We start from the raw sequence: 24,814 nt of genomic DNA on the forward strand, positions 1-24,814 counted from the left end.
ACAAGCAGGGCTGTCTGGAAGCCTTGTTTGGATAGCATCATTGAGTGCCCTGAAGTCCCTGAGATCATGGACGGATGAAAAGGGATTTTTTTCTTTTTTCTTTTTAATATCCAAATCAGTCGACGATACCTGTGCAGAAAATCTTAGTTAGTGTATTATGCAATTGAGGTGAAATTATACTATTAGTCACATAACATAGAAGATTCTTTCTTAGTCCCCTGCTTTACGATTTTTTTAAAATTATTCTAAAATTGAGAAAACTCAACATATTTATTCTCATAAACCTCATACAATAGATGACTAAATGTGTCGAGTTTTCTAAATTTTGGGCTCATTTAAAAATTCTGTAAAGTAGAAAATTAAATTTATAGAGTTTTTTTAATTTTAGGACGATCTTGAAAATTCCATAAAGCAAAAGATTAAATTTGTTGAGTTTTTCTAATTTTTATGATTATTTTGAAAATTTCGTAATATAAATGACTAAATATATTGAATTCCCTATCCTAAAAAACTAAAAATGTAATTTTACCTGCGATTGATGTAATGAATTTGTCATGTCATGTTGTATGACTTGATTTGATGTGACCAAATTGAGTTCCGGCCAAAATTAGGGATCGATAATTTTCCTTCTTCATTTTCAATATTTTGTACTTGGGAAAAATGCAGGGCACCCCCCTATAATATGGGTAATGTGCATGATACCACCCGTGATATAAAAAATATCAAATTGCCTCCCTGGAAAATTTTTATTGTAGTAATTAGACCCCTGCGTGTCTAAGGTGTGCCACACGCACCAATGTTGCGGCTAGAGGACCATTCTTACGTTGTATTTTGATAATTATGCCCCTCCTTCATCAAATAAAAGTGCATCAACTCATCTGGTATTGTAATTCCTCCTTTTTTCACTTATTTCTCACGTTTTTTTCTCCAAAAAGAGAGAAAATATCAAGGTCAAGTTTCTCATTTCGAAAAAGCAAATCAAAACAGAAAACACAATTACTTGATTTGAAATTCCCAACTATGCCTTTATGTGGGTGCAATTTGAAGGTTGAAATTAGAGTAGTGGAGTCACAAACAAAACCTTCGAAAGGTAAGTTATATTATTAGTGCAGATATCAAATTTGTAAATTTTTTTGTTGGTTGGTGCCTGAAAGAGCTACATGGCAACCTAGTGAGTTTCCTCTAAAATGCTCAAGTACGCAGTGGTGAAGAATTTTTCCGTGGCTTTGATGAACAATGTGATTGAGATGGTGAGGAAGTAGTGTCAAACTTGCAGGCTGGTGGATCTATTGTTGTTAATATCAAAGAAGAAACATTTGCTAGAAATGTCAATTTTTGAATTGGTTTTAGCAGTGTTCTTTTTGTGTTAGTGTTAGTTTATTGTTAAAATGAAGACAATGTAAATTAAACTTGTAAAACTCTATTGTTTAAGTATTGACCTTTATTATATATGTTCTCATGTATTAATTTGTAGTATTTAAATTTTTTGACATTTTTGTGACTAAAAAATAAAGTAAGTGTTCAAAGGTTGTTTCCACTTAATCTTTGAATATACAGAAATTGAATACAAACACTTAACACTAAAAAACAAATTACAGTTGAACACTAACACTAAACATTAAGCTGAAGTTGGATTCTAGAAACATAAGCTAAAATTGGATTCTGAAGCTAAAATTCCAGAAACAGAAGCTGAAAATGTACAGAAAAACTGAACACAAACACTAAACAAAATTGATAAAAGCATAAAATTGGATTCCGTTAGAACATATTGCAACTTGATACAGTTTTTGGTGCCATATTACAAGTTTTGAATGAAATCCATATCTACAAAAAGAATAGGCCATCGAGTGCCATATTGAAAAGTTTTGCCATATTATCAATAAAATCCACAGTTACAAAAAGAACAGACCATTCACCGAAAAAATAGACCATTTATAAAAAAAGGATGCAATCTAAACTACTCATGTTGTCTTCTCTTTTGTCTTTTCTTCATTTTGTCAAGACTTGTGAAATAGTTGGTCTCTTGTTGTATGTCTAGTTGCAAGTACTGAAGAAGTTGCTGGAGTGACATTCCCTAATAAGGATGCATTTCAGGGGCCTTGATAGCCTACTTGCTGTTGCATTAAATTTGGAATACATATTCAGTAATTCTATTATTCATTTTTTCTTTCAATTAGTTTAAAAATAATTTAAAAACTAAGAACACACTTGGGTTGCAGAGATTGATGCAGATGGTTGTATTACATTTCTGCTCTTTTTTTGTTCCTGTTACTGTAGTCTGCAAATTCTGATCATAATTCAATTTAGAAAAAAAAGGTTCAATAAAAAAAAAAGAGCACAATTTATTCAACAGGCTTGACATTGGAATACCTTTGCACTTGGTTGCTCCTAGCTTAAGGGATTGGGGGGGGGGGGGTGGGAATGTGGAATTTCTTCAGGAACAGCAACATTTACCTGCAAAAAAAAAAATAATTTTGTTACATAATAGATTAAAATTGTTATATGACAGATTAAAAAACTGAAACAAACTTTGAAAATTTTAGACTTTGGATGTATTTCATTTTTACAGTTGCCCTTATTGTGGCCTATTTGAAGGCATTTACTGTAGGTATATGTCAACCCTTTTCTCATTGATGTTTTTTATTGCAGCTCATTAGGGCCATTTCTCTTAAGTTTCTTAGGTCTGCTCCTTTTCTTTTTAATCTTTGGAGGTTTAAAGGGTTGAAAATTATTTTTTATGAAATCTTGTGCCCTAGGAACAACATGTATCATGTCATTATACACTTTCAAGTACACTGACTTCTTATAAAAATCATCAAAATAATCATTTATTCTAGCTCTTTTTGAAACAATTGTTGCACAAGTTTAACAACATGGGTATCATGTTAACTGAAACATGCCACAACTACATGTTTTATTCTCTAAGTCAACCACATACTTCTTCAAAAAATGGTCAATTTCATACTCTCCCCTACACCTAATGAAATAGTTTCTTGCAGCCATTTGTTGCTTGTTTATATTCTTTAAGATGTTAGGGCAAATTGACCATCCAAACTTTTCCATTCCCTCTCTTTTCATTTGCAACCTAGACATCAATCTTGTTCTAATCCACTTAAACATACTTATAATTGGTTTGTCTCTTGCCTCAAGTATATAATTATTAAAATTTTCACATAAGTTATTGACCAAAATATCACATTTGATTTGAAATGAAAAATGTGATCTTGCCCAATGTTGTTGATTTATCTTTCTTAGCCATTCAAAAGTTATTTCCACTTCAACTTTGATTTTTAAATCCAGTTCTTTAATTTTCTTCATAAAACCCTCAAATTCCCTTTTGTTAGCAGTTGAGGCTGCTTTCCAAAAGTACTCTTTCAATTCAACATATTTGAATTTCACTTTCAAATTTTCATACATGTGCCTCAAATAAAATCTGTGTTCAGCATCTGGCACTAAGTCTTTTAAGACCTCAACAAGACCTTTCTGTCTATCAGAAATGACCAATTTACTAGTGCCCATCCCCCCTATGTCATCTAAAAGATTACCCACAAACCAACCCCAAGTGTCCCTGTTTCCACCCATGTTACAGTCGTTGCAATTGGGTATATATTATCATTCCTATCTCTTCCCACAACCACAAGCAACTGACCCCCATAAATTGTTTTTAAAAAAAACAGCCATCAAGGCCTATGATTGGCCTACACCCTTCCATAAACCCTTTTTTTTAATACACGGACACTGAAATACATTCTGTCTGGAGGATTAGAATTTTCTAGTTTTTTTTAAGTATGAGCTTAGACCCTGGATTACATTGTCTGACAATTTCACAATAATCGCATAGCAGTTCATATTACTTTACATCATCCCCCCTTATTCTCTATGACGCTTCTTTTGCGGCCCTCATCACCTTAAATCTACTCACATCCACATTGCATTTTGAGAGAATTCTATTTTTCAGTTTCTGAACAGGAATTGCTAGATTATCTCTTATTGCATTTTTAATTCTTTTTACAAGATATAATGCATTGACAAGCCTATTTTCATATGTTCTTGCACACGTATGCTTGCCTGTCATTATTTTAATTTGGAATGTAGGTCCACCCTGTATTGGTGAGGCATGAATCCTCCATTTACAACCCTCTATTTTGCATTTTGCAGTCACTCTTACGGCTTCATTTTTTAAGAACTCAACATCTACCTCATTCCTTATGCACCAGTCCCTCAAAGCCACCCTAAACTGTGCAACATTTTGAAATTTCATCCCAACTATCAGATTTAAATTTTTCATTGAAGAAAATTCTTTAAAAACAAGATGCTTTTCAGTTTCAGATTCTTCACTGCCTTCCAAGCTAATTAAATCATCTTCATTCCCATCCTCACTAGCCCATTCATGTTCTTCAGATCTAGTTTCAAATCTTTCAGGCATCTTTTTGTTCTTTTTTTTTCCCTTTCATCACCCTTTTCAATTTCATCACTAATTCTTTTTTACTTGAGTCTTTTAACAGGAAACTATCATCATCATATTCACATTCAATGTCTTCTAAAACCACACTAGGGCCTCACTATCACTCCCTCACTACTTTGCACACAGTCCTCATCAAATGAATAATCAAATTCTGATGATGACCCACTCAAAAATCTTTCATACATATTTCTTTTTCCCTTTTCAGTCATGTTTTCAGAAATTTTTTGAATTGGAATTTCAGTCAAATTCTCAATTGGATTTTCAGCACTTTCTTGATTGGAATTTCAGTCAAATTTTCAAATGGATTTTCAGAATTTTCTTGAACTGGAATTTCATTCAAATTCTCACTTGGATTTTCAGCATTTTCTTGAAATGGAATTTCAGTGAAATTCTCACTTGGATGTTTAGCTAAATTGTTAGCCAAATTATCATCAACGCCCAATACCTCACCCCACTGCCCCTCACAGTTAACACCCTCAAACTCAACCCCATCCAATCCCTGACCCTTTTATACCTTGCCCCTGACAGTCCTTCCTCCCATCACCCTCAAACTTAACCCCCCACCCCTACCCTTTAGAGTCCTTCCTCCCATCACCCTCAATCTCATTATAATCCAATTCATCAAAATCTATTCCATCTAACAAGTATCTAAATATTCTTCCTGCTCCTTTTCAATTGAATTACCCTGATTATCTACGGCTTGAAGAGGTTCAACATCCTCTTTCTCTACATAAATATTTACTGGAACATCAAAGTGTTGATGACAATTTTGTAAGTCAACCAAACAAATATGTCCAATTTGTCTTATGCCCCATTTTAATGGTAGGGTTAGGATCTTTGTAATAAAAATTTAAGCATTGGCCTTTTCACCCCACACTGTTGATACATTTCTCCTAATTCGTATAAACCCTGATAATTCATATCCACTTTCTCAAATACTTTCTTTTGCTCTCCTACATAACTAAGTTTAGGATGTTTTGCAAATTTTCCACCCCATCAAAAAGTTAGGTCATGTGTCTGAAATATCTGCACATAAATAAATAAAGCACAAAAAAAACAATGCTTCAGCAAGAAGCAAAACAACTTCCTAACAAAAGAGAAAAAAAAAAAGAGAGAAAGCATTATTAGATTAGAGGACCACAAACCTTATTTCATTCATTACAGGACCACAAAATCTTATTTTATTCATGCATACATTGAATAGAAAAGGGAACAGACAAAAAATCACATAGGGACAGAAAATGACAATATTATACCATAAAGGGAGGGGGAAGGGGGGAGAATCTGCACATTAATAACCAAACACCCAAACACAGTTGAAACCACATGACAAAAACCCTAATCCCCACAAAAAGGAATAAAGCATACTAATAAAGCATATTAAAACATACCACAACAAAAAAACCCTAGCATACATTTTTCTGTATAAATGGATACGAGACAAAAGAAAAGAAAAACCTACCATCATTTTCCTCCAGATCTGAAGCTTCACCAGCTTTTCCCCTAAGAAAAAGCCTCCATTAAAAAAAAATAGAAAAGTCAGAATAAAATAAAAAAATTAAAAAAATAGGGATTTAAACACTTTTTACATACAAGTTTTTTTCCTCGATTTGAAAAAGTACTTTAGCTACGTCTTTAAATTTTCTAGAAAACAAAAAAAAAGTAAAAAAAATCAGTAAACTAAAAAATGTAAAAACAAAAAAAAAGTTATTAAAATACTTACAAATCACTTTGGTACAATATTCAGTCGTTTTAACTCTTTTTTAACAGTGGATTTTCAAGTATTCTGAGTGGATTTTGCTTCTAGGATTTGTGGTCAGTCGCCTCTTTTCCTCTCTCTCCAAAAACAAGTTCAACAATAGGAACCCTAATTTTGACTCAACAGTTAGCTTTTTCATATATAAGGAGGGGTATTTACGTTTTTTAACCTTCACATCAATGTTTAGTTTGTGCAGGGAGGCAGTGTGCTACATTGTTTAAATTACAGGGGGATAATTTACTTTTTAATTTATCAAATAGGGGTAATTTGCTCTTTATTACAAATACAGGGGTATTTTACTTTTAACCTTTTGTACTCCTCAATAAGTATTATTTATTTTTCTTTGTTTAGGGTTTCTCAATTTCTAATATGGCCATAGCAATTGTTCTAATTGTGCAACTTTAGGCTCAGTGGATGAGTGATATATTAATAGATGTAAAAAATTATTGAATGTTTGAACAATGTTATTTTTGTATATGTTTCTATCTCTCTATTTTTTTCTAAAAAAAATAAATTTTCATGCATTATTATTTCATTTATTGTTGATCCAACGTGTTGGTTTAATTATCATTCTCATTTATAATCGAAGATTTTAAAATTTTCAAAGAGAAAATAGAAATAGATTATGTCTATAAATAATCGATATTTTCATATTATTTTTTCTTTTTCTAGTAGTATACCCTATCACTTTTTAAAAAAAAAAAACAAATAAAAATAGGGAAAAATTTTAACCTTCAGCTTCTTAATAGTCTTTTTCAAATATTAACAACTGCACCAATGAATAAATCACTTATTGACTTATATAAAAGATTTTTATAATTATCATTATTTTCAAGCGAATCACTCACTATAATTATATGAATTTCAATCATAAACAGCGTAACAATTAACAAATCGATTACTAACATGAAATATGAGATATTTATCACCAATCATCAACTATTATAAAAGTAGATTAATAATTTAAAATATAACAATACGTACATCTTTGTGTGATTTGAAATGAAAACTAAAATGGTATAAATTTTAATTTTAAATTATTATATTATATGCATTTTATTAAATAATATAAAGTTTATTAAATAATTCTAAAGAATTATGCACACACATAAAGTAGGCCACAAAATAACTAGTATATATGATTATATCAGCAATCAACCACTGAATAAAATAATAAAGTGAAAGAAAAGGTAAATTCCAATATTAATAACATTTTTATTATAACTAAAATGATAAAAGTAGGGTGATTAAAAGAAAAAATAAATATTTTGGGCCTGGCCCAGGTACAATAGAGTGGGCTTTATCAATAAGGTAAAAAGGCTTATATCTTATTATTGGGCCAATTTGTGGCCGGGAATCAGGCCCAAGTCTTCTAGCCCATTATTACAGATAAAAAGTAACGGGAAAGTTTGGAGATTGTAATAAGTTTCAAGAGTGAAGATTCAAGAAGGATCATTTCGTTTGGTTTGACAAATTTTAGAGAAATGGGCGGAGGGCAGGCGATGAAGAGGATACCACGCATCAAGTTTCCTGATAGGCGGGCGAAAGCCTCTGGTAATGTTGTTTTCCAGTGCATCTTGTGGTTGTTTGCCCTATCTGAGGGGATTGGATTCTGTTAATATGTGATTGGGAGTATTGTAATTTGATGATTGAGGTACTTTGTGGTGATCTGATCATTTGTGTGCGTTTTCGAACAGCTTCAATGATGCGCGGGTGTTGTAATAGTTTTCTTGAATGATTCCTTGTCTAAGGAATTATAGACCCTAATTTATTCTAGTTGGAATTGTTAGTCTCTGGATTTTTTGATAGTTCTGAGGTGGTTAATTGCCTTTTTTGGAAAGCTAAGGTTTGAATTGCAGGTGTCACGGTAAAAGCATGGGATGATAATGTGGATTGCAACCAAAGCTTATGTCTAGAAAAAGGGACATGTTTTTCGTTTTGTTCATTGGACCATTGATCGGTATCCAATGTATTATGTGTTTTTTTAACCATTTATAAGGTTTATAAACTACATTTACAATATAATGGAGAAACAAGTGGTGGTTTCTACTTGATTTTCTTTTTCAGGAGAAGAAGGATTCTTTATTTGGCTTTTTCTTAAATAGGGCCCCTCTGGCGCATTCATTTCTTTAAAAAATATTATTTCCATTCTTTTTAATCACTTTGATTGGATTGATATTATGAATGGCTAACACATTTTGTAGAAAGAATTGTTGGCATAGCATTTTGATGTTATTGAGGAAGTATCAAGAGTTCATGTATAATTTCTGTTAATCAAGGGATTATGTTTTACTCGTTTGTGCTTTGCGTGTCAGTTTAGAGACTGATCTATGAAGGATCAGTAGATGATCTGTTCCCCTCAATGTGATTTGTGGTAGAATCCTTCCTGTTTGATACATCTTTAAGATGTCTTTTAAGACATTTAAATAATTTTTTCTACGTCCTTTTAGAATCAGAACATCTTAGGATGACTCATAGTAGTTAACATGTTCAAGTTGAATGGCTGGATGAGGATGCTGTTAGAGAAGGCCTCTGGATATATGATCTAAAGCAATTAATCAGCACTTGAAGTTTAGAGCATAAAGAATATAACTGAGAGGGTGGTTATTAATAATAGGGTATTTTTGCTTGTACCTGCTATAAAAGTGGGTGAGGTGGAGCTACAATGAGATTACATTGTTCTTGGGATCTGATAGCGTATTGGAAAAGGGTGCTTAGACAGGCTGCAGATTTGGGAATGAGAAATGATCTGGCTGCTATATTAGGGACGGTAACGGGGCGCCAAGTTCTTTTTCATGGGACCAGGGACCCACCCTTACCCTAACCTGGACCCAGCGAGTTGGACCTGCTGGACTCGGTTAGAAATTTTAAAGTATTAAAAGTTATACTTCTTTTAAAAATAACTATCTTAACTCTATACATAGGAGACACAAATATCATTGAAATACGACATATTTTTTTTATAACTTTGTATGTGCATATTTTAGACTCTAAAATATTAATACTTTCAAGATATATTACTTGTCATTAAAACTTAAAACTATTTTAAAATTATGTTTTTAATATGTAGAAGTATTATTTTAATGTATTATATATATTAAAATATACATGTTTTCTTTTCATATATGTATAAATATTCATCATATAAATCTATATAAATATATGAAACAGTACAAAAATATTAGAAGAACCGGGTCTGGCCGGGACACGGGACCCACCATAGGACCCAGTAATGGCTTCAAAACCCGCCCCAAACCGGTCTAGGTCTAACCTGAACATGCCGACCCTACTAGTTAGATGTGTTAGAAACAATATAGATGCTAGAGTTTGTTGCCACTTGACCTTGGGGGTCCATATAATGTTCCATTGAGCTTACTGTTAATTTTCTTTGTTTTTTGTTGTGCATGTCTCATCTGTGCTTCAGTTATCTATCTATAGTTCTTTGTATACTTTGTATCTCTTCTCTTTGGAACATTGCTTATGATACATCTAAATTGCGAAACCATTCCTCTTTAGGTACAACATCCCATCACCAAGAAACATCTGAAAACGACAATCTTGTTCGAAATTTTTTCTCAAGGTCTCCGTCCAGCACGTCTGTTGGAGGAAAGGCTTCTGATCAGCCAAAAAGAACTCCCGTGTCTCAGGAGGAGATTGAAGCTATCATGGTATGTTAGAGCAACTGAGTAGAACATGGGATGTTTGGAATTTATTTCTATCTGTTCTTTGGGGGAATGATATGCTATAATTTTTCTGCTGTCTCTTCAATCATTTACTTGTTGGTTCAAGCACATCAATCATATTATTTTCAGAAATATATTTTGTTTCCTTTGACCTGCTTTTAAACTGTAAATATTTAACAAGAAACTGGCTTTACAAATATTTGCACATTGGTGATTAGCTAGGGTTGAACAAATGTGCTGAATTACCATCGATATAGCGTTCCTGGACCATGGTATTTTGAGGAAGCTTTTGACCTCTCACCTGTGTAGAAACAAAATCATATTCTGCTGCTCTACGCATATATATTGCAAGTTTAATGTTAGCTGTGGATATTATGGCTTTCGATTTCACAACAGAGAGAAATCTGGAAATACTTTCCTCGTATCCTTCTTCCCTTATTAAAGTGTTATATTTGCTGATGGTCAATCATTGATGTTGTTGGTCTTACATTCTTCTCTTAGCACAAATGTTATATACTTCAAGACTCTTATAATTATTTCACTCGCCTTATTACTTGTTGATCTTCTCTTCTTTCAACAGTTGGGTGGCTGTATCTAATCCTCCACCGGAGCTTGCCAACGGAGGACAACACTCAAACCTTAACTTAATGTTTTCTTGATCATTCCTCAGTTGGAGAAACTCTTGGAGTCCTTGTTCAGAGAAAACTTGGCAAATATGATGAATTTCAGGAATTGAGTAGTCTTTTCTAGGTCACCTTCACATAAAAAGAGGTTGAATATGTGTAGTAGTATTCTTAATGACATCCTTCTTCCAATGAATCAAGTTGTTTAACACAAACGTTTGATTTTAAATCGTGGTCCTAGTGTAACATGCTGTGTCTGAATTTGCTGTTCATAATACTAGATTTTTACTTGGGTTAAGCACTGTCAGAATTCTTAGAATTTCCATTGATCATATTTGCATTGCTGGAGAAGGAGAAGCTTGTGATGTACCCACATTTGCGTGGTTGAGTTGTTTCATTGAAACCGAAAGTCAAAATTAGAGAGAACGAGTAGGGCTGGAAAATAAGTTTAGGACAATATTCATATGATCAAATCCCACGCGAGCTAGAAAATAAATCAAATTATTTGAAAATCCATTCAAAATCAACCCAAAAAACTTTCCCTGAGTTCGATCAGTCAATAAATCAAATCAAATTGGACAAAATTAAGTATTGTTAAATTTAAGTATTTTTGGTAACTAGTAGTACGAAATTATTATGTATGCATGGTAAGGAAAAAGTGATACTAGTTTGAAATTAAATTATGTTATTAATTCAAAAAAAAATTAGCTACTTACTGAATAAATAATGGTAGATGCACCGATTAAATGCATTAGTCCATTTGATTGTTCAAATTTTCTTTTTATATTTTGGCAGAAACATTAATTTTATATGTTTAATAAGCCAATAAATTACTTATTACATAAATAGATAATTTTTATATATATTCAATAATATATGAGATGTTTGATAACATTATTGTTATATAATTGGATTCAACATACTCAACAAAATATCAATAAATATTTTTTTAAAAAAATATACAAAAGAGCAGATTTATCATAAAAATAATTTTATTTTATTACTAATCATTATTATTTAATTATCAATTATGTTAATGGAATCAACTAAGGAATGACAATTTTTGTTACCTTCTAATTTATTCTGTATACCAATCATAGAAATGCTATTCAAATGTGATTCTTTTTTCTTGTTTATTCCATTCCTAAATTCATTCCATTCACACTTAATCACATTCCTACATACCAATCATACCCTTATAGGTATAATTGAGGAAAGGAATTGGTGATTTCATAGGAACCCTTATTTCCTTAGGAAAGGGAACAGTGATTCCATCCCCGCACTATGGTATTATCTATTCCTATTATATCGGGAAACGAAAAAAAAAATTTCTTGACAAAATTATCTTCATAAACCAAAATAAAATCTACGTCTTTTCCATCTTTCACTTTCTCCCATCGTCTTCACGTATTAGATGTTTTATAAATGCATTTAATGTTCGCAAAACAAAAATATATTAAAGGATAAATTTGTCGTAAAAATAATTTCATTCCACTACTAACTGTTCCTTTCTGATTACCATTCATGTGAATAGAATTAACTAAGAAATGATCTTTTAACTGCTTTATATTTCTTGTATATACCAATCATAGGAATGCTATTCAAATATAATTCCTTTCGCCATCCTTATTCCATTCCTAACTTCATTTCGTTCCCACTCAGTTTCATTCCTACATACCAACCATACCCTAATTGTCTTGTACATTCAATTCGTGTTCACAATTAAAAAAAGAGCAGTATTTATGTATTTGGTTGTAATAATGAAAGCAAATTTTACAGTAGAATCAAGAAATAAAGTTATATACAAATACTTTGAAATATGAAAATTAAATAGAAGTGAAATTACATTTTATAGGCCGAAGGAGCAAAGGATAAGGAAATTTTTGTACATCTATTTATTGCATACCAAATTAGTTTTCTAAACCCCTCCTACTTAATAAATTGTACATACGTTTGAAAATATTGAATTGCAAAAGTTTATTAAATTTTGTTCAACCTCGATCCGGTTAGTAATCAAATATAATTTTTTGAACTTGGTAAGTATTTAAACAAGCTTGAAATGTGTTCAAATTGGGTGTGAAATTTTATGAAAATTGAGTGAATGTCGTGTGTTTCATCCCTCAAAGTGCAAAATATATATATACATGTACAACGAACATAATTATAGCAATTCTATCCCATGATTCTAGCATAAGAATATATACATTTTTTTTTCTAAGTGAGATATACTAACATAATAAGTATGGATACAATATGTACTAACATAATAAGCATTGATACAATATATATTCTTAATATACATTACATCTTGCCTAATACTCCCCCTCAAATTGGTGCGTGTAGATTACGAATGCCCAACTTGAGAAAAAAATAATTAAAATGTTGTTTACTAAGACTTTTGGTTAGAATGTCGGCAAGCTGTTCAGTAGTACGAACATACAGGGTTGCAAGATTCCCATATTGTATCTCGTTCCAAATGAATTATGATAATAAGAATTTCTTTATCGCACCAGTCGTATGAAATTTTAAAAGGTTCAAGAGCGCAATCCATTGTTCATTGGTTAACCCAGAAAATGCACTTCTGTCAGCTTCGTTCACCTCGGTATGATGTTGTGCAACACCACTCGTTGTCTATGTCGCATTTGCTTGAACATTACTACGCCCATGTCCAGATGTAGTTGACCCACCTCGGCCACATCCAGACCATCTTCCTCCTCCTCGAGGTCTATCTCTCCACCAATTTGGGTACCCGATGATTTGAAAGTGTTAGATTAATTGGCCCAAACTGCTTATTAACAGCCCACAACCCAACACACTTTGGACGGCCCACTACCCAAACCCGTGTCTACCTGACCCGACCCAACTATCCACCATAAGTATATGGTAATCCTAATTCTTTGTGCTGAATCCATCTTTCTCTCTCTCAAATCTCTGCATATCTCCTCCATCTTCTTCACCGAATTTCATGGAATTTCTCCTTATCCAAGTCGATGGCAGTTTATTCTCCTCCATCTTCTTCACCGAATTTCATGGAATTTCTCCTTATCCAAGTCGATGGCAGTTTATTCTCATCCTTTTATAAGGGCATTCCCCTCTCGGCTCATACACACCGAATAGAACATACACTCTTCTTCTCTCTTTCAAACAATTCTCTGTGAGCTCTTGTAGTGGGTCTCTGTGATCGATTTCTGAGACAAGATCTCTGTGATCTTTGGGTGTTGTTCTTCAGTGGTCTTTGTAAGAGTGGTGCAACCGTGTGTTGGTGTTGTGGGTACAGAACTGTTGTGACCGATTACCCTTCTCGGTTCTTGAATCTGGCTTAAAATCTGAGCCTATTCTGCAACAGAAATATTTCTTGTTTGTTTCTGTTCTTATTTTGTTGTTTCAATAATTTCAATAATTATTGGCTTGTAATAGAAATAGGGGGTTTCGTACTCCAATCGCTTGTATTAGTTTGGTAAGATTTGTCTGATAGCCACTTAACAGAAAACACTCCTTGGCCTCATGTCCTATTCTTTCGCACTATGTGAATGACGCAACTTTGTCCTTAGTCTTCACTGCTGCTGTTTTTACACTTTGTCCAACTTGTGTTACAAAGGCTACTGCATCTCCTCGTTCATCTTTGGTTCGTGCTATACTACGGTGTCGTTCTTCTTGAATAATCATAGAGTATACCCACATCAAACTTGGTATGGGCTCCATGCTCACAATATTTGATTTCACTGTTCAAAATACTGCATCATCCAAGCCCATCACGAATTGATTCTTTTGTTCTCTTATTTTTTTTATTAGTTCCATTGTTATTTGTACTTGCACCCGCTACGATAACATATAGGTATCTATTCATAGTTCACTAGTTCATCCCACATCATCTTAAATTTGGCAATAGTATATGAAATAAAAGTTTTCTTTTAAATAATTGCTTAAATTTATAGTAGTGTTATGAAATAAAATAAATAATACATCAAATCACACACAAAAAATATAACTAGAAAAAATAATAATTAAGATTATATGGTGAACTTAGATGATAATAAATTCAAAAAGAATTTATAACAAACTTTGAAAAAATAAAAAAATACTAATGAATTAAAGTACTAAAAAAATTTAAAAATATACCAATAATGATAATAATTTCTAGATACAAAAAGTATAAAAGAAGTACTAAAAAAATTAGTTTAGAAAAATAAAATAAAATAATTATTAAAAAAATGGCCAAACAAACCCAACTCAGCTCTGGCTAAAGACCACGTGATCCTGACCTATTGGGTTGAGCTAATTTTAAGTTTTAATACCTAAGATCGATTGAATCTCAAACCAACATCAACCAATTCAATTTATTTTTTTATTAGTTGAATCCGATTCTTAGGATAGCCCACATCCATCTAATGCGCATCTTGAGTTGTTGGTTGCAAAAATAATTAGGTAGTGGACTTGTGATCATTTCATTACGTGAACGATATAAGTGGTTGGTATTATTAGGCTGTTAGCAATCATCATTTCCTTCCATCCAAGAATAAAAAATTACCAACTGCCAATAAGAAATTCCGAGTGTAGTCCCCAAATTACCGATCAACAAAAGCCTCGTTGAGCCTAAGATAAGGGGTAAACTTGTCATCAAAGTACAACCCACCAGGCATCAACTATCAAAAGCATTTTCATGTGAGAGTCAACAACTTTCCAAGAAGACGACTACTTCTTCTCGTGTCTGCTACCACAACATCACCATAGTACAGCTCCGACTCCCAGCCTTGTTTCTCTCCTAATTTCTCTTTTACTTTTTAGTTGTTAGCTATCGAGGTAATCTCTTTTTTTGCTCGTGGGTTTTTCGATTGGAGACTTTATGTTAGTGAATTCTACGAGCACTTGATGATCATAGGTTAGGAAGATCTAACAAGAGTTGTTTGAAGCTTTTGCCAAGATTATGTGTGATTAATTTGTTTCTTGCTTTCAGTTTGATTGTGGGATGCTGCCCTTTTAATTTTATTACTTGAGTAGTTTGCTGAATAGCATAATAGGTGGCCTGAAAAGGTTTGTTCTTGTATTATGCATATTTTGAAAATTTGGTGATGGATCATTGGAGGGATCTGTTATGTTATGGTAACTTCATGTAGTTGGATTAGTAATTTTCAGCTTCACTTTTGTCAATGATTTTATGGATCATGAGTAGCTTTAGGGGGCATGTAGTGTTATAAATTACACAAAATACTTTGACTCAGTACATGATAAGGGAGTACTTATTTATACGGGATGATGAGTTCAGCTGTGCAAAAACGTGGATAATCGTTGAATTTTGATCCCACTTTGTCGACGAGGTGCATAGTCTGAATATTGGTACGTTGTACGGTTTGCGTATAAACATAGGACGAATCATCTGTGGTGAGGTTGAAGTTCTTGGTATTAGAGTATAAGGAGGTAGTGCCTTCCTATAATTCTGCTGTATGTTTTAGTATAGGTGTTTTTGAGTTGAGTTAGGCTTCATGGGTGATGGTCCTCGAGGAATACAAGTGTTTCCGGATCATTTTGCGGCTTCAACTTCTGCCTCAGGCTCCCAACCCAGCCAAACATCATCTGATACAGATTTCAGGTATTCATTTTTCAAAGAACTACGATAAGAAAATAAACTGATATTGCTTAAAATTTGATTTTTTCTTATGCTGGTTTGCTTTAGCTTAGGCCCCATGGCCACAGATTGGCTCGAAGAAAATTAAAAAATGCTGTTTCGATACTGCACTTGCTTACTCTGAGGGGTCTGTACCGGGAATCAGGCGAAAATGGACAGGAAAAGGTAGATTCAATAGTTTCAGCTGCTAATCATTTGAAAATGGTGGTGTAAACTTTAATGACAATTCAAATTCTCTTAACAGGTTGTATTAAGTGCTGCAGAAGTGAAATCTCTTCGTTCTGAACTAGCCGCTTTGGATGAAAGAGAATCTCATTGTAAAGCTCAGTAAGCAGGGTTCATTATCCAATTTAAACTTGCAATAACAATGTTTTGCTTCCTGTTGATATTATCTGCTTCCACCTTCTTATTGTATGATAACCTTTTTCCATCATTTCTCTAATACAAAAAAATTATCAAGCCTGATACTACCAATATGATAAAATTCACCACGCTCCTATGAGGCCAATGGCAGAGGACAAAATCCATAGAAATCAATTATGATTGTCTGTGCATTTGTATCATTTCCCCTCTCTGCATGGCATCTAAAGATGGTTATCTTTGTTAATCTGGCACTATATTTTGCATTGCCTCCGAATATCATATATGGACACCTCCTACTACCTTGTGGCCTGCATAGAGCATAGATGTTAAACACAGAATGGCACGAAAAACAATTCCGGTATCTAATCATGAAACTTGTTTTATATCAGGTTGGAGCATGTCAATGAAATATTGCAGTCAGCTCGTCTATCAGGATATCTGTTATTACGAACGGTATGCTTGATTTTTTGCAATGTCATTTCTGGCCTTCTGACTTTCACTTGTTTACCTCCTGACTTCCTTTGTTCCTCTTTTTCAGAGATGGGCAGCATTACCGGGAGAACCTCCTCCTGTCGATGATGCTGAAGTTGATGATTGGCTTCCACGCTTTGTTGTCCTTCATGGATCTTGTATCTATTTGTATATGATGGCCACAGGTAATTGTTTAAACCTTTAGGGCTTTTCTGTAACTGGCATTTTCGACTTTTACAAGCTTCTAAAGATCATGTTTCTAGGTTTCCCGTTTGATTGGTTGACTTGAAAAACTCCAGTATCTTTACTGCATGAAGAGAAACAAGACTTAGTCTTTGATAAAAGCTACTATGAAAAATGCGACATCCATTGATGACACAATTTTGTGTTGGAACTTTTCCGTGAATTTTAAGATTATTACAAAAATTATTGGCACTCGCGCCATTGCTGATCATAACAAAAGAGATTTTTGATGGACATCTGTGACATTTTTGTGGTACTGAATATCCAACTAATTTTTCTTATGGCCATAAGTTCTCATCATGGTGTATATGTTCTTGACTTGCATTATGACATGCTTCAGTAAAATGATGGCCAGGAGAAGACCTTTATTTGCACATTTATACAAGTTATCATGTTCTCGTTTAGGCTTCTCCATTTTTTCATTAGATTTCATCTACATTTATCTCGCATTAAATCTGATGTATTAGATTTCAAGGTCTTTCCATTTGATTTAGTTTCTAACCTAAGCTTTACAATTTGCATTATTTTGTTTAAACAAGGGATATAACGCATATAGGGACGTCACCCTAAATCAATGGACTTCAGTTGTAAACTGTTTGTCAAAATGTGTTTTGCAGATTTAAGTCCACAGGATTCCACCCGTTTATCTGACATTGTTGAGGTCGGTCATCTCCCTTGCATAACACGTGAATACGAGGAAACTCAACATTGCTTCTACATATTAACTCGTCAGGGGCTGCGGTATGAGTGCGCTAGCCATTCTAAGATACAGGTATATCGAGCTTTTCTGATAATCCGAGATAATATATATCTTCTAGATTCCAAAATGAATCATTTCCTTAGTCGTTGACACAACAAGAATTGCAATTTCAATGCAAAAGGGGCTCACTGTATGCACCTGATTTATTTGTATTGTTTGTTTTTCACTTTGCGCTACGTGCATACTCTTATCGAAACAATATTCCTGCGTGTTATTCAGGTTAATTCCTGGTTGACAGCACTACGGACTGATTGCCAGTTGGTATCTGATTCCAAAAATCTTAACCATCTGAGAAATGGGTAAACCAGTTCCCATTATCATTGTAACAGCCTTTGTATATGTTCAAATCCATGGATATCTTGACACCAATCAAGAGTGTTATGTACACAGCCCATTTCTAGCTGGGAAGGGACAGTAGACTGTAGTCACCTTCTTTACCATCTGTACATAAATCAAATTGTTTGAGGTTTGTTCTTGTTTCTCATCACCACTGAACCTTTCTAGTGCTACTACCAATTCAAAACCAGCTTTTATGTCGAGTCAACAAGATCTATATTGAAATCATGATTCATCAGGGGCTGCTGATAAATCCCACTTCTGTTTCCTGTGCTCGATATTCAGGATTTGTGCCTGTTTCAGGGAAGACCCTGGAAAGCACAGTGCAGCAGTAGACGTCCCGATGGATCCTTTGCATCTAATCGTTTTCCTCCAAATATTAGTTCTTTCAGCTGACATCATTGTTCAGATAACACTGTCTGAGGTTGTGTTTGCCACTTGATATGGTTCGAGGTAATAGATTATGATCCTGCATGTGGGATCCGATGTCTGAATTTGCATCTATAACCAGGAAAAGAAAAGGGCACAAGAAGGGTTCGTCTTTTCCCGATCCAAACAGTGTGGATTATGTCACGTCAACAATGTAACTTCCATCGTACTTCCCATATCATAATTCAAGAACCTATTCACAAGCAAGTCACTCTTTAGATATTTGCACAATTTTTTTACACTATTTCTTGTGTTGAGAAATGAGAAATATCAAATGCAACTTCATGTTCCAATTTTACCACTTCACTTCAAAGTGTTGCAGAGGAGATCTACCAATGGCAACTAAAGCACACTCCATCATAGACGCTCGTAACTGAAGCACATTTTATACATTTGTATAATTTATTTTTTTATTATATATTTAATTAAATAAAATATAAAAGATAAATAATTAATCAAAACTCATAAATAGAAAATTATTGGTATAATTAATTAAATAAAGGATTGGTTGTTTGTAAATGAAATAAATACATGTAAGGATATTTTAATTCACTCACATTTTGTCTATTAAAAATAGTTACTTTAAGATTTTGGGCCTTAATAAGCAGTATAGATTAGTGAACTATGTAATCATATAATATTTAGGGTTCTTTTTAAAATATTTAAAGTGTTAAAGAACCCAATTTTTTAAAAAAATAATTAAAAAAGTATAATTTGTAATTATAGTAACTTTTTGTTGTTATATTATTTCACAATTGAAATGATTTTAACTTCCCCCATATGTTGACAACGTTAAATTTTCAACTTATGTTTACTTTCACTCCACGATTGCATAAATACCCCTCTAATTTCGATGGTCGAATATAATTAGCACAATTTGTTACTCTCCGTTATGCTTTAATCTATTCTTTATGGTGAACTGATCAAAATGTCTTGTGGGTCATGAATTTATAATTTATTTTTTTTTAAAAAAAAAAATTTGAATGTTTTTATGAACTAAGTAGATTTTTTTTTTTTACAATTTTTCTGACCACCTTGTCCGATTTTTAAATTATTTTTTTTTTAAAAAGATGTAGTAAAGGCAAATTGACAATTTCAGAATTCTATTCAATAATTATATAACTTTATCAAATATCACAAGAACATTTATAATTTTTTAAAATAATGAAGTGTATTTATAATTATGTCAAACTTCATAAGAGTTTGTTGAAACTTCTCATTTTATAATACCTAAGGGATCATTTTGCAACTTTATAAACGGCGAGTGCAGCACGTGATTCACGCATTATAAGTTAAGTCACCTGAAACGACGTCGTACTCAACTTCCAGTAACGGCCGTTGAATACCCCAACTAACCTCCTTTTCGGGTCTGACTTCCAAACCCATGTACAACAATGAGAAGCAGAATGTACAACCCATTATTGCTCCTCTTGATCTGCCATTAGTAAAATTTACGTCGCCATTAGTACTTCAATCGTTTATATGCCAAAGGCATGTTTGGTAGGAGGAGTTGCTAAAAGATGTAAACAAAGAAATATAAATATATTTAACGAAATTTTAACTTATTCTAATGATAAAAATAATAATTACCAAACATTAAGGATATTTTATAAATGCAACAACTTACCACCATTTTGTTACAATTTTTTTCATAATCATCTTATTTTATTTCGAATAATTTTTTTTCATATTTATATATTATTATGATTAATTTCTTATACAATTAATTCGAAATAAGAACTTTTTTCATAATCTTATTCATAAAAAAAATGATAATTTTTTTTATATTTAATTGTATTCTTTTAAAATAAACATATAACTATGTATAAGTATTTATTTTTTATACATTGTTATCAATATCATATTTTTCTATTTTTTATAATTAGCGCTACAGGAAAATACATTTATTATGACAAAATAACTGTAACAAAAAGCATAAGTTACCACAAAATATTAATATGATTATACAAGTGATTGACTCTATACTAAAAGACAGCAAAAACTGCCCCAACCCGCTCCAAACCAATTAGACCGCAAAGTGCAGTTTTGATGATTGTCGGGGTTGGTCTTTAGCAGAACTTTTTAAAGACCGCAAACCTTGGGTTCGGTCAAAAAATTACCTAAATTGGCCCAACCCGAACCGTGTACACTCCTAATTGCACATTGCGTATGTGCTCGTCATCTATTTTTTATGGGACTTGACATAGAGTTAAAACGTGTCGAGTTTTTTCAAAGTTTTGCTGGTTTTGAGAACTTTGTACAACATAAAACTAATGTACCATATTTTCTCAATTTTTAGATTATTGTGAAAATTCCGTAAAATAAATAATTAAAAGTGTCGACTCCTCTATCTAATGGGACTAAAAATGTAATTTCACCGTGTAGATAATATTATGATACCGTAGTTTATTTGATATATACATACCATAAATATAAAATATTTTTAATATATAAAAACATAAATTTCACACTTATATTACATTTATATATATTAAATAAAATATAGCACTATTTTTTATGATAAATGATACAAATATGAAATTATCTTTTAAATATAACGAACGTTTTTGGAATAATTCTCCCTCCAAAAAAGGTGAGTTTTAGGATGTCCTCACTTTCCGTTTTTCTGCTTCGGATCAACCTTTTCAACTGCCTACCAAACACGGCCTTAATTTACGGGAACTCCCACATCAAAAGGACCGTCACTCTTTCTGCACTTCTCATTCACTCCATTGCTATTTGCTTGCTACTCGGAGCTCAAGAACAATCACTCCTTCTTCGAAATGAGGTCTCAGATTTGCAGATCGGCGAGGTCTCTCCTCTCTGCTGCCTCCAAGCACACCTCTCGTTCATTTTCTGGTAATTTGCATTTTTTTTTGGTTTCGTTTGAGAGAATGGTGAGATTTGTAACGATCATTTTGTTTGCTTTGGTTTTGGTTTTGGTTTTGCATGCTTTTGTACATTGGTGCTTTTTAATTGAAAGGTTGTTGGTATATTTGTTTGGATGAATGAAGAAAAGAAAGTAATTACGTTGATATGGTATTTAAATTTCGTTATGGTGTATTATGATCGGGAGTTTCTGGATGTGTTTATAACCTTGATGTTGTGTGTGTTCTAGTTTTGTCATTGTGTGGATTGAAGTGGTTGATTGACAAAGACGCAAATCTGAACCATAACTGGTCGGTTCTGATAAAGGTCCAGTCTTTTCCCTTTACTCATGTCTATTTCCTGTAAGGCGCGACCTATGCCCTGTTTTCTGGAAAAATGGTACAATGGGTGTTATTTACCCTTATGTTTGTTAAAAGCGACGGGTTCTAAACATGTTCTCTCTATAACAGCAGCCAAGTCGTTAAATTCTGTGCATGCAAGGAACTTGAGAAAAGCTGAAGATGTTAGACTAAACGTGAGAATTGGCATTATGTCCATCAAGTAGGCAACTGGAAAAAACCGCAACAAAAAAATCAACTTGTTTTTTTGCCTACTGGTCGAAAAATAAAAAATGAAACATGTTGAATTGGAGATAATAGTTTATCACATGTCTGATTGCTTATGTGGATATAATTTGTCAAATGCTGAAGTGTGCCAATAATATGTTAATGAACAGTATCTGAAGAAGCTAAGAAAGTTTTCTTGTTTCAGGAGGGCGAGCAGCAGCTGCGGCAGTTTCATGCAGAGGAAGAGTGTCATCTCTAGCTTCATATGGTGTATTTGGATCAGGAAATGCATACAAGGGTTGGATTTCTGGTGTCCTTGCCCTTCCTGCAGCAGGTTTGTCCAACTTATTTTGTCCTTTATTGTACCGAATGAGTTCCTAACCCAGATATGCCACATTTTGGTGGATAATATTGCTATTCGAGCCTTTTATTTTATTTTAGTAGTGGATATATTTTTTCCATAAAAGCGATGCTGTATATCTCAGTTTCAAATTATTTTAGATGCTGTTTTAACTGGTGAATTATTAGATAGATCACTTAGATGTCAATTTCCACTTAATGAGTTAATATTACTGAAAATAAGCTGCATGAAAAGGAAGAGCAGCCTTGTCCCTTGCTTAAAAGCAGCATTGCGGCATCCAGTGCCTCTTCAAGAGCAACTTGTACTTCTGCATGATAATTGGGTGAAATTGCTCATTTTTTGGTGAGAGGTTGGGTTAATGTCTCTATTCTCTTCACACACTTTTTCATCCACAAGCAGCAAGTATTTTTGCTTACCATCTTATTTACAACCCCTCTATGACACATCCCGTCGCCCTACCAATTAGATTTCAAGATTAGTCTATATGTCTATAGTGTTATTGTAAATATCATGCTTGACTCATGTTTCTTTCTCAGTGAATATTAGCATTTATCATGTCAAGTACTCATTTATCTTGTTTTTTGCTTCATTTGCTCCATAGTTTTCATGCTTCAGGAACAAGAAGCACATGCTGCTGAGGTACTTCCATCAACTTTTCTTTCTCTTGTTTTCACCATGCGTCATTACTGTTCATTCTGTTCTGCCAACTGATGTTTGTTTCTACTTTTCCTAAAGATGGAGAGAACTTTTATTGCCATCAAGCCAGATGGAGTGCAGAGAGGACTGGTAGGTTACTCACACTGAATCTTGCAGTGCAAAGTTGATGTAAGAGCTTGATGGGGTTGGGATTTATTTAGGTTATTTGCATTTTATTTTATTTCATTGTTTTCATCGGAGCAATTTATTTGGTTAGTGTGCAGTAAAATGTCTATATTATCTTCCCTTCAGCCCCCTCTACAAAATGGCCATAACATTATTTCGCTGGCTGCTTAATCTAACTTATAGAAAAATAGGAAAACACAAATGCACACAAACACACACGGAGCGAATCGTGCCTAGATCCATTCTCCTCCCTTTTCTCACAGAGGATATGCATTTTCAGTCTGCTGCATGTTTGCACACATTCTGACTAAGTTCCTATTGTTGTTAGATTTCAGAAATTATCTCTCGGTTTGAACGAAAAGGCTTTAAACTTGTGGCAATCAAGGTTGTGGTTCCTTCAAAGGACTTTGCCAAGAAGCACTACCACGACCTCAAGGAAAGACCTTTCTTTAATGGGTTGTGCGATTTCCTCAGCTCTGGACCAGTCATTGCCATGGTTAGAAGAGCCCTCCTCCCATCTTCTTCCTCTATGCAAAATCTATAAGAAGAGCATTAAACGTTTATCTTTGTACTCATCCAGGTTTGGGAAGGTGAAGGTGTGATCAGATATGGCCGTAAACTCATTGGTGCCACCGATCCTCAGAAATCAGAACCAGGAACCATCAGGGCCGATTTAGCTGTTCAGGTTGGAAGGTATAGATTTTTTCATTCAGTATAATTCACCATCAGTCTTTTATGCTCTACGTATCACTTGCTTTACTAGCTAAACTTCCCTACTTCTTTCATCACGAACGGGATACAACGTCCTAATATCATACTATTTTGTTTACAGAAATATAATTCATGGTAGTGATGGCCCTGAGACCGCCAAGGACGAAATCAAGCTTTGGTTTAAACCTGACGAGTTGGTTAACTACACAAGCAATGCAGAGAAATGGATCTACGGCTAATTATTCTTTCTGCAATTTTTCAAATTTTGCCTGCAGCAATAGGACTTTGAATAAACAGTCCGTGTGGAAGCAAAATGATGAACATAATGTGCTTTATTTAGACGAATAGGAAACGTTGTGGAACAAAAGCTAAAATCAACTGCTGCAATAATGTACAACCACGCTTTATATTTTGCCTTTGCCAACACACCTTTTTGTGCCTTATCTTTCTATTGATGAATGCCTCTTTTCTTTTGCATGAAGGCCGTTAAGATGAACACACAAGAGAGGAAATGAGAACAGTTTGAATCCGCCATGCAAATTAATATTGTATTTCATATTAGTCAGTGGAAAAAAAAATATAATTACGCCCCCTTCTCCTGAGGTTTGGTATAGTTACATATGAATTCTATAATTTGAAAAATCATCTAGTACCCTAAGATTTGTTTTCGTCTAACAAATAAGTTCATTAGTTAGTCAAAATTTATTAAATTTGTTATATTAACAAAAAAA

The 24,814-nt window shown here is 33.4% G+C and overlaps 3 protein-coding genes and 1 long non-coding RNA gene across 6 annotated transcripts; 3 read left to right on the forward strand and 1 right to left on the reverse strand.

Moving 5' to 3' along the window:
- Nucleotides 1,805-2,412, reverse strand: LOC110012818. The gene is made up of 3 exons (XR_002288025.1): nt 2,371-2,412; nt 2,209-2,287; nt 1,805-2,114 (listed from the first exon to the last, which is right to left on the reverse strand). It is a non-coding gene; the product is annotated as an uncharacterized LOC110012818 (long non-coding RNA).
- On the forward strand, nt 7,652-10,828 carry LOC110011596. Its single transcript, XM_020692007.1, has 3 exons — nt 7,652-7,778; nt 9,741-9,892; nt 10,488-10,828. Exons 1-3 carry the CDS (start codon nt 7,709-7,711, stop codon nt 10,503-10,505), a joined length of 240 nt encoding a protein of 79 aa, XP_020547666.1. The 5' UTR covers nt 7,652-7,708; the 3' UTR covers nt 10,506-10,828.
- On the forward strand, nt 15,182-18,499 carry LOC110012191. 3 transcript variants are annotated; one of them, XM_020695099.1, is made up of 8 exons: nt 15,182-15,330; nt 15,986-16,117; nt 16,207-16,318; nt 16,398-16,480; nt 16,906-16,969; nt 17,055-17,172; nt 17,848-18,002; nt 18,210-18,499. In XM_020695099.1, exons 2-8 carry the CDS (start codon nt 16,011-16,013, stop codon nt 18,291-18,293), a joined length of 723 nt encoding a protein of 240 aa, XP_020550758.1. In that variant the 5' UTR covers nt 15,182-15,330; nt 15,986-16,010; the 3' UTR covers nt 18,294-18,499. The 3 variants fall into 3 exon arrangements, with proteins under 3 accessions (XP_020550758.1, XP_020550760.1, XP_020550759.1); XM_020695101.1 differs by having other exon boundaries at nt 15,187-15,409; XM_020695100.1 differs by having other exon boundaries at nt 15,195-15,330; nt 15,981-16,117.
- On the forward strand, nt 21,432-24,524 carry LOC105159148 (nucleoside diphosphate kinase 3). Its single transcript, XM_020695102.1, has 7 exons — nt 21,432-21,614; nt 22,395-22,523; nt 23,152-23,189; nt 23,286-23,336; nt 23,701-23,868; nt 23,953-24,065; nt 24,205-24,524. The coding sequence occupies exons 1-7, from the start codon at nt 21,539-21,541 to the stop codon at nt 24,320-24,322; spliced, it is 693 nt and encodes a 230-aa protein (XP_020550761.1). The 5' UTR covers nt 21,432-21,538; the 3' UTR covers nt 24,323-24,524.

Source organism: Sesamum indicum, linkage group LG1, assembly GCF_000512975.1.
Source record: "Sesamum indicum cultivar Zhongzhi No. 13 linkage group LG1, S_indicum_v1.0, whole genome shotgun sequence".
NCBI lineage: Eukaryota > Viridiplantae > Streptophyta > Magnoliopsida > Lamiales > Pedaliaceae > Sesamum > Sesamum indicum.